The 10,976-nt window shown below is 38.4% G+C and overlaps 1 protein-coding gene across 1 annotated transcript; it reads right to left on the bottom strand.

Annotated features, from left to right (window-relative positions):
- Nucleotides 1-1,515: 1,515 nt before the first annotated feature.
- On the bottom strand, nt 1,516-10,018 carry tapbpl (TAP binding protein like). Its single transcript, XM_056234887.1, has 9 exons — nt 9,889-10,018; nt 8,610-8,822; nt 8,241-8,519; nt 6,137-6,337; nt 5,890-6,057; nt 3,599-3,702; nt 3,290-3,518; nt 2,466-2,540; nt 1,516-1,940 (listed from the first exon to the last, which is right to left on the bottom strand). The coding sequence occupies exons 1-9, from the start codon at nt 9,923-9,925 to the stop codon at nt 1,933-1,935; spliced, it is 1,314 nt and encodes a 437-aa protein (XP_056090862.1). The 5' UTR covers nt 9,926-10,018; the 3' UTR covers nt 1,516-1,932.
- Between the last annotated feature and the right edge of the window lie 958 nt (nt 10,019-10,976).

A 10,976-nucleotide genomic window follows, 5' to 3' on the forward strand; every position in this document is an offset into this window, starting at 1 on the left:
AAGTAATATGAAGAATACAATTATTTCAGGATGTAACTTTCCATATGTAACTGTTAGTCATACATTTGCACATTATTCTTCTATTACATCTTTTCAATATTCATACTGGCATTTATTGCCACATTCTAATGGTATGGTAAATGAATTTATCAGAGAGAATTTCAACACACACACGTGTTAGGCTTTTATTTGTTTATACATAACATTAAAGGAGACCTATTGGTAACGCTTCCTTTTACAGTCCTGTTACCCATGTACTTACTATGTACTGATTATTATAGTAATTATAATTACTGGGTAATAACTAGGTACTAACCCTGAACCTACCCCTAAACCTACCCCTAACCCATGTACTTACCTTATATTAGCCAGTACTTTCTAAGTAAGTACACGTAAGTACTGTACTGTAAAAGGAAGCGTTACCGACCTATTATGCCCCTTATTACAAGATGTAATATAAGTCATATGTCATAAATTGTTGTTAATATGAATCAAACAACAAAAGAATAGATTTCTTACATGAATGCTGGTGTTATATGCTCTGGCGAGAAGATAAACATGGCGGAGAGTGTACAGCTCATTCAGGACGGGTTTATGCTAATAGAGCGGAGTCCGTCAGCAGTGGTGGGCGGGGCTTAAGCATTTGTGACATCACAAAAGCTAGAATCTACAAACGGCTTGTTCTGAGACACTGCTTATGATTTATGGGGACTAAAAAAGAGGAGTGGGTGGATTTTTATCATTATAGGCACACTGCCGACACACATTTATGTTCAAACACCATGTAAAGGTGAATTTTAAATAGGTCCCATTTAAAACTATGGAGTGTGTGTGGTGGCTGCTTTATCCGATGTAGCTTTTTTCACGGGCTTTTGGCTGCTTTCATTTGTAACTAACCACCAGATGGTGCCGTTTTTGACACTCTTGAAGCTTTGAATCGGCCTGCACAGTCAGGGGAAAGCCACAGTGCTTTATGACGCGTTACTTCCCCATCCCTACATAGTATCTTTTGAAAGGGTACCGCCCCAGTGACAGCTTTTGTACTTTTTTGTTCTGTGTGTTTACCTGGAGGTGCACAAGTTAATGAAAACAAACAGTAAAACAATTCTATAACTGTGTTCAATGGGAAAAATGAGAACATGTGCACATAGAAAACTTAATGTGTTTATTTGGTGTCTTTTGACTTGCATGGCAGAATAATCCCACTGTTAGACTCTTTTACTAGTAATATGCTTATTTATTACTATTAACTGCCTGTACAAAACAAGCCTCATTTTCCTGTACTGTGGAAAAGCCTCACCGGGGAACAAGTTGTGAATGCTACAACCCTGCCAAAATGTACTGAAATGTACAGAAAATAACAGATAATCAATGCAAAAAGAGCATAAATTATGATCTATACTGCCATGCAAAATACAGCTGTTGGTTCACATTCCTTCGTCAGCACAGACTTTTATATTTTGTTCTGTTGGAGACTATAGACATGTCTTATATTGACATATATGATGACAAATTATTTTATGTATAAATATGAATGAATGAAAGCATATACCATAACACAGGGGTAATGCCGTCAGGCCTGATGCCAGGATTAGACTGTAATGGCATAAACAGCATGCTTGTATGTCCATGATACTGTAGATGATGCCAGTAAAACCATCAACAAAACCTGATCTGTTTCTGTTTTTATTTATCAAACACAAGGAACATGTACAACAAATAAACAACATCCAGTAGATCAGAAGATAAACAATGGAATTCATTTTACATTAACAGAATAAGTTATGCAGGAAACCTTTTTTGACATTTAACTTCTATTAAACAAATGTACCATGATTGAATGAAAATAAATCCACTGGAAGACAGTTGGGGACAGACGGATCAAGTAAAAAACTAAAATGGCTCCTTCCAAGATTTCAAGAAGACGGGTCCTCAGTTCTCTTAAAAGACAATAATAATACAAATTATTATAATAATAAATTTAACATTTTGTGGTATACAGTACCTTTCGAAAGATTTCTGAGATATTGTGAAATATTCTTACAATTTAAAATAACTTTATTCTATTTTAAAATATTTAAAAATGTATTTTATTCCTCTGTGGCAAAAGCTGAATTTTCAGCATCATTACTGCAGTCTTGAACATTTCTTATTATTGTCAATGTTGAAAAGAGTTGTGCTGTTTAATATTTCGGTGGAAACATTGTTTTTTTTTTTCTTTGATGAATAAAAAGTTAAAAATAACATTTATTTAAAATAGTTTTTTTGTTTGTTGTAACAATAATATAAAATAGTCTTTACTTTCACTATTTACAGTCACGGTTTATGCATCCTTGCTGAATAAAAGTTTTAATTTATTTAAAAAGAAACATCTTACTGACTCCAAACTTTTGAACAGTAGTATTATTTTAATATTATATATACGTAGTTACATGTTGATGTGTTAAAAAAAAAACGAAACTCACCTGCACCTCTGAATGCTTGATACAAAAACACCACTGAAATCGCCAACATTAAGATAACTGTCCAGAAGGCTTTTCCTGTTAAATTCAAAAAGTTCCACAGCTTTTATAATGCAACAGATTTCATGACTATTTAAATTAAGACATGACTAGATTTGCAGTAATCACTAACATATGTTACATAATAAAGTGCCCCTATTATGCTATTTTAAAGGTTCCTAATTTTATTTTGGACTCTCTCACAATAGGTTTACATGGATCCAAGTAAAGCAAAAAAAACACTTTAATTTTCTCATAATATACATTGCACATCACCTCATTTCTCAAAGAGTCTGAAAACGGTTAGTTGGAAGATTCAGTCTCTCTAAACCCCTCCTTTCTGCAAACCTACTCTGCTCTGATTGGTCAGATGGCCCAGTCTGTTGTGATTGGTCGACCACTTAAAAAATGCCTATCACCATATTTAAATTTCGGCTCCGGCGGCTTCCTCAGCACTTGATACACATAGATACGAACAGTAATGGTGGCTTCGGTTTTATCATATCAATTCCAGCCCAAATCCAAATTCGTTGACGTCTTGTTTCAGCGGTTCAGAATCAATCCTTTCTTTTAGGAAACAATAACTTCATTAATGAGAAGTATACACTTTGATCTTTAAAACTTTGCAAACCTTTTACATTCACAAACAGCTATATTACACACTACATGAAAGGTAATATTCAAAAAAGCATAATAGTGGCACTTTCTCCGTGACTAGTTTGCTCTGTGATAAACATTAAATTTACATTAAAAAAAATTCATATTTAAAAATAGAAAAGAAAACTTACTTGGCTCAGTTTTGTCCGCAGTCAGACTGACATCACTCGGTGTTTCTAGGGCGGAGTGAGAGACCCTACAGGTGACAATCGTCCCCGGTGGGTGCTCGTCGGGCCGTAGGGTGAGGAAAGAGGAGAGGGAGTATGTCCCATCATTGTGCTGCCGATGGCTGGAGAGAGAGGATTCTTTTGTCAAAGAGACTGGCTCTTCTGCAGAGGGTGCTTGGGAAAACCACTCCACCTACGGGAGCACAGGGCCGTCAGGACACGAAACTAAACAAGGCAACTTTTGTACTGTGGCTGTTCTGAAAGTGAGCTAACCTGCACATCCAGAGGGTAGTAACGCTGACAGTGACAGCTCAGCTTCTGAGGTGTCGAATCCTGAAATATCAGTTTCTCCTCAGACAGTGTGACATGAGGAGGTTCTGGGCAAAGATGGAGTGTGATATGGCATGGTATCTCTGACTAATTACATTCACATAAAATTTAGGATTTATGGATGTGAACAATTTTACGGGTTTCTTCAACTTTGAACACTTACTGTAAATCCAATGTTTGGATTTTTATAAAAACAAACAGATTTCAGTTTTTCTTTTTGTTATACGAAGGCAGCTCACATTCTTAATGCATTTATTTTGTGATGCTTTTCATATCCATTTCATGTATAGATTGCATTTTTTACTTTTTTTTAGACTTGAAACAATGAAATGACATTATAAAAATAGGAAGTATTATGCTTAAAAAAATATGATAATCTAAACAAAGAATGAAAAAATCGTATATTTTAAAATATGAATTGTGTATTTAGGATGTTAATAATTTTCCTTTATGGGTGAACTATCCCTGTAAGAGTTTATTTCCATGCCCACAGCTATGGAAGCTTGTTTCCAAACAATTTTATCTTATAATTCAGATTTTTTCTCTCTCACAATTCTGTTTATCTCCCGCAATTCTGACATTATAACTCGGAATTGAGACTTTATATCTCACAATTCTAAGAGAGATACAAACTTGCAATTGCAAGAAAGAAAGTCAGAATTGCATGTCTAGCAGATCTGACTTTTTTCTCAGATTTGTGAGATATAAATTCATAATTGCGAGTTACAGTATAAAGTCTGAACTGCGAGATATAGGCCTAGTTGCAATTCTGGGAAATAAAGTCAGATCTCCGAGATATAAATTTGCAATTCTGACTGTGAGATATGAAGTCACAATGGTGAGATGACTTTTTTCTAAGAATTGTGATAATAAATAAACTCACAATTCTGACTTTACAACTCAAAGGTACAAGTTTATACTGAGCAATTCTGAGATTTTTATTTTTTTATTCTGTGGCAGAAACAAGCTTCTATGCACAGCAGAAGAAACACCTTTATACACTCACCTAAAGGATTATTAGGAACACCATACTAATACTGTGTTTGACCCCCTTTCGCCTTTAGAACTGCCTTAATTCTACGTGGCATTGATTCAACAAGGTGCTGAAAGCATTCTTTAGAAATGTTGGCCCATATTGATAGGATAGCATCTTGCAGTTGATGGAGATTTGTGGGCTGCACATCCAGGGCACGAAGCTCCCGTTCCACCACATCCCAAAGATGCTCTATTGGGTTGAGATCTGGTGACTGTGGGGGCCATTTTAGTACAGTGAACTCATTGTCATGTTCAAGAAACCAATTTGAAATGATTCGAGCTTTGTGACATGGTGCATTATCCTGCTGGAAGTAGGCATCAGAGGATGGGTACATGGTGGCCATAAAGGGATGGACATGGTCAGAAACAATGCTCAGGTAGGCCGTGGCTTCCATCTTGGCTTCCAGGTTCCATCCCCCACACCATTACACTACCACCACCAGCCTGCACAGTGGTAACAAGGCATGATGGATCCATGTTCTCATTCTGTTTACGCCAAATTCTGACTCTACCATCTGAATGTCTCAACAGAAATCGAGACTCATCAGACCAGGCAACATTTTTCCAGTCTTCAACTGTCCAATTTTGGTGAGCTCTTGCAAATTGTAGCCTCTTTTTCCTATTTGTAGTGGAGATGAGTGGTACCCGGTGGGGTCTTCTGCTGTTGTAGCCCATCCGCCTCAAGGTTGTGCGTGTTGTGGCTTCACAAATGCTTTGCTGCATACCTCGGTTGTAACGAGTGGTTATTTCAGTCAAAGTTGCTCTTCTATCAGCTTGAATCAGTCGGCCCATTCTCCTCTGACCTCTAGCATCAACAAGGCATTTTCGCCCACAGGACTGCCGCATACTGGATGTTTTTCCCTTTTCACACCATTCTTTGTAAACCCTAGAAATGGTGTGCGTGAAAATCCCAGTGAACTGAGCAGATTGTGAAATACTCAGACCGGCCCGTCTGGCACCAACAACCATGCCACGCTCAAAATCACCTTTCTTTCCCATTCTGACATTCAGTTTGGAGTTCAGGAGATTGTCTTGACCAGGACCACACCCCTAAATGCATTGAAGCAACTGCCATGTGATTGGTTGATTAGATAATTGCATTAATGAGAAATTGAACAGGTGTTCCTAATAATCCTTCAGGTGAGTGTAGAATGTCAGGAAACATCTGGGATATTTTGACCATTCTATGAAAGACTCACGTGTAATGTGCAGCTGCACGATCTGTTGAGTCTGAAACTCCCCAGAGCCGACAGTGCAGATGTATGTGCCCTCATCTGTGACCTTTAACCTCTGCATAGTCAGAGACGCATTCCCGTCCCTCACCAGAAGATCTGCTTCAGCGCTTGTGCCTTCCCGGTCCACAAATACTGTAGTGTACAATAGTATGGTGACATTTAGCATACAAACATGTCATTTCCTTTAATTATCTGAATACTTCTCACTTACGTTCTGGTGCCATGTCCGCCTCCTCCTCCCTCGCTTTCATATCAAGAATTTTACGGCCATTTCCTCTATGTTGTATACGCCACTCAAGTGCCACTTCCTGCCCTGGGACGGAGTCCTTCTGTCTAAAGCCACAGTCTAAAAGCACATCACCCCCTATTGGAGCCACTATGGATGGGACACGCGAGAACACCACAAACACAACTGGGTGGAGAGATATTAAGAAGAGAGAGAGAGAGGAGGAAAAATGTTAAAAATGTCATTACAAACCATGCAAAAAGTAAGATTAGTTAAAGCAAATCATAACAAGAATCTGGCAACGCTTTGCAACATTTTTTCGCAGGGCTCTAAACACCACACACTGGCGACAATATGCTGTAAATGCAATGAGAATAAAGCTGAATGTGTAGTGACACCTCAAACCACTTGCAAATGTTTTCATGAAAGTTTAATCTATTCAAAAATAAATAAATCATTGAATATAAAGTTTATTTTAAATTTGTGATATTTTATTATGAGTGTAGTGTTTGTTTTGTGTGTTTTAGGCAGGGTTTGGCAGTCTAGGCCAATTAGAAACAACTATCATTCTCATTTGTATTACACATGCATAAGTATTAAAATTCATTCATTAAAACTAAACGTACATTATACAAAAATCCAAACGTTTATGTTCCCCCAAGAAAATGTGTTCGCCCATAAAACTTTGCGTTTGCTTGCATAACCTTTGTGATGATGGAAAAAGAGGTGGGAGCGAGCGCATGCAAAGTTTTTCGTGGAAACACTAAGTTTATAGCGCAATATTTTTTGCTACTGAATGCAAAGTTTCTCAGGGGAACACAAAATTTTGTGAGAGAACAACGTTTTGTGAGCGAACGTAAAAGCGCTGGAATATAATTTTTCCTCCCATCTCATATTCAACATGTTTGACCATATAGCATAGCTATACTCGAGAATGTGGCTGCATCCGAAATCACATACTCTCTTGAATACCTATTTTGCATAAGTAATTACTTCATGGCCGCTGAAAATGTATGTTATATATAGTATGAGTGTGTGTAGTATGAATGTAATACGGACGTAGGCTACTACATTTGCCATGCTGTCATTATCATGTGATCTATCAGCGCGTCAGTTACTTCGCTTTACTGCCATTCGCAAATTCTCCCGTGGCCTCATGGGATAGTAAAGTTTCCTTCGTAGGCCCTGTCCCAAATGGCACACTCCGGACTTGTGGACTTCCTCAGAGTCCACACTTCGGTGACGTCATGTAGTGCAGACCTATAGGGCCCTTAGCGCAAGTCCGCGAGGGCGCATTGAGAGGTATTTTTGGTACAGACTCGATCGTCACGCCGGAAACAGGAAGTTGTTTGTCTGGTTGTTGTTATGGACAGGAGCTACAGGTTCGGGGAAATATGCTGCCTATTGTTGTTGTGTTTACATATGACTCAGTAAAGCCCTGACATTCTGTTCTATTTATTTAATGAATCATAATGCAATCGTATTATTCAGCTCGCTATTATTAGCCAATGTTTGAGACATCATCAACCACTGGTCGATGATCATAATGTTTGTATAAACTTGTCATAAAAACCGTAATGATAATTACACTTAAATATTTTCTTTTCAGCCATGTTAACAATTGTCCGTGAGCGAAATCTCCTCCCATCCGTTGTCTGATTGGCCTTTCGCAAGGATTCCTGGGTAGTTCAAGTGCGTGGAGCCTGCATCTATGCGGGCTTCGCGGAAGACCGCTTCAAGGGTACACAGGGGGCGCTGCTGAGCACACTTCAGAGCGTTAAAATGCTAAATGGGACGGCCTACGGACTCGTAGACTCGGCGAGCACGCGCAATTTAAGTCCACGAGACCGAAAGTCCGCATGAAGTGCGCCATTTGGGACAGGGCCGTATACACACTTCAGAATCTCACAGGAAGTAGGTCAACTGCGTACTTTTTGCCTATTCTTTTATGAGTAGGCCTACTGTGAATTCGGACACACTTCTTTTGTCACATACTGTTTTTCGCCTACTAGTAGGGAAGTATGCGATTTCGGATGCAGCCTTTGTATGAACATAGTCCAATAATAATAATAACATATTTCAACATTACCCTCTGTCAGCAACGTTCCTGCTTGGCTGAGAGTCAGGTTCAGTGTACTCTGCACAAGTGGTTGCGTGTGGGACTGTGTGGTCTCACTGTGAAGCGTCTGGAGGACCAGCGTGAGGCTGATCCCGCCTCCATCCAGCTGAACTGAGCCAATGAAATGTGCAGGCAGGGAATCCAAATCAGCATCACGAGGAACATAACGGCTAATCTCACAAACCACTTCCTGTTCATTACAATCAGCGTGGAGAAGCAAGTCTACATTAGGAATCTGAATGGATGGTACTGTGGGGGTGAGAAACAATACAGAAAGATATTCTATATGTTTTTGATTTAGACATATTCACTTGCTGACTTTAGGTTCACTGCACTTACACATTAACTCAAAGATCAGATCGTCGGCATTAGGGGTCTCGGGGGGGTTATATGGGGTCACAAGCTCTGGTGACAGATCAGCATTCCCAACCAGATCCCTGAACACCAGCGTGGAGGGAGTGCGCTTGAACATCGACCCGCCCATCATGCCTCCCATCCCTCCCCCCTCTTCGATCAGCGAGCAGGACAGAACCACATCAGCTCCCTCCAGCCCTGCGACCACAGAACAGTAGTTAGCACAATAGCGGTATTAAAGGGTTAGTTCACCCAAAAATGAAAATTAGCCCATGATTTACTCACCCTAAAGTCATATTAGGTGTATATGACTTTCTTCTTTCAGACGAATACAATCGGAGTTATATTAAAATGTCCTGGCTCCTCCAAGCTTAATGGCAGTGAATGGTTGTTTCTGTTTTGAAGTCCATAAAAGTGCATCTATCCATCATAAAAGTGCATCTATCCATCATAAAAGTGCATCTACCCATCATAAAAGTGCATCTATCTATCATAAAAGTGTATCTACCCATCATAAAAGTGCATCTATCCATCATAAAAGTGCAATCTATCCATCATGAAAGTGCATCTATCCATCATAAAAGTGCTCCACACGGCTCTGGGGTTAAAGTTCTTCTGAAGCGAAGCGATGCGTTTGTGTAAGATAAATATTCATATTTAAAACTTTACCTGTATAAAGTAAAATAACTAGCTAATTAACACCCTGGAGCCATGTGGAGCACTTTTATGATGGATAGATGCACTTTTATGATGGATAGATGCACTTTTATGATGGATAGATGCACTTTTATGATGGATAGATGCACTTTTATGATGGATAGAAGCACTTTTATGATGGATATGCACTTTTATGGACTTCAAAACAGAAACAGCAATTCACTGCCATAGTGCCATTATAAAGCTTCGAAGAGCCAGGACATTTTTTAATATAACTCTGATTGTATTTGTCTGAAAGAAGAATTTCATATACACCTGTGATGACTTGAGGGTGAGTAAATCATGGGCTATTTTTCATTTTGGGGTGAACTATCCCTTTAACATTAGTTAGGACAGTACATTCACTTCAACAGCAGGGGGAGCCAAATCTGCCAAAATCAGACTATTGAAAATAAAACCGAAAGCGAAATCCATTAATAGATTATTTAACGTCGTAAAACATTACGTTTATATTTCATTAATTAATACACAATCTATAGATCCACATCTATAAAAGCAGCTCGGCCGAATATAGGAATAGGCCTACGAATAAATGTCGAAAACTCACCATAAACCAACGAAAGGAAGACGAGGAGTGTTAACATCACCGAGCAGCTCCTGACAATATAACTAATAATTTGGCTAGATGTCGCTTATTATATGCATATATTTACATTAAGTGAGCTAAAACGCATTTTATTCAAAGAAATAACTCTGCCCGGCTAACCTCGAAACCCGATGCATTCAATAGGTGATAGCATACTTTCACTTTTGATCTGAGCTCTTCCTCATGGGCAGGTTCAAAATAAGAGTGAACTTTTCAGGTTAGTTTAGTCACAATGTAAATTATAAGATATTACAGATAGGCTATATATATAGCCCCATATAATATATGGCATAGGCTTGCACAAATGCAAGAAGATACAAGTACAAAAGTACAAGCTACAAAGGTGTAGTAGGTGATAGCTAGCTAGCTAGAATAGACAATGTACAAATCAACATATTGGCTAAAATAAATGCTAAATTAATATATACAATTTAAAACACATTTTAAAAGCACAGAAATTAGGTTGTTTTTGCACCTCAGCTCTGGGTTAGGCCTATATGACCTGCATCATGTTTCTCAAAAAACACCAGAAACCAGTTTGGGAACTTGTCAGATGCTTAAGGTTTAAATATTCATATTGTTTGCGATTGGAAAACACTGCAACAGGAATCAGCAGTTATCAGACTCAAAGCAAGCAAACCCCCTCCCCCCTCCCCCCCTAGGGTTAAAGACCGAACCTCCTTATACATAGACCGGGATGGAGACACCTGTTCCTGCATAATTACACACCTAACGCCTGGGAAACAAATAAGAGACAAAGGGTGTGTTTGCATATTAAAATGTGATATGATAAGTGGTTTTAAATTCAGTTCTCTTCTTTTTCCTGAACAAGCACAGACTATACCAAAACAATTAACTAATATTTAGCAAAAGCAAGGACACACATTTTATGCAAATTTCATACAAATAAAAAAACAAAACAAATACTGCAACATTATAACAAAAAACAAAACATGATTAATCTTTAATAATACTTTTAATTTTAAAGGGTTAGTTCACCCAAAAATGAAAATTCTGAAAAGTCATTAATCACCCTCATGTCATTCCAA

This window comes from Rhinichthys klamathensis, unplaced genomic scaffold, assembly GCF_029890125.1.
Source record: "Rhinichthys klamathensis goyatoka isolate OS25496 unplaced genomic scaffold, OSU_Roscu_1.1 h1tg000407l_1, whole genome shotgun sequence".
Taxonomy (NCBI): Eukaryota; Metazoa; Chordata; class Actinopteri; order Cypriniformes; family Leuciscidae; genus Rhinichthys; species Rhinichthys klamathensis.

Coding starts and splice junctions, on each gene's coding strand:
- tapbpl (XM_056234887.1), bottom strand. CDS start 9,925: ATGTTAACACTCCTCGTCTTCCTTTCGTTGGTTTATG. Junction 6,338..8,240: donor AGGAACGTTGCTGACAGAGG/GTAATGTTGAAA, acceptor CTCTCCACCCAG/TTGTGTTTGTGGTGTTCTCG. Junction 3,703..5,889: donor CGTGCAGCTGCACATTACAC/GTGAGTCTTTCA, acceptor ATCTTTGCCCAG/AACCTCCTCATGTCACACTG.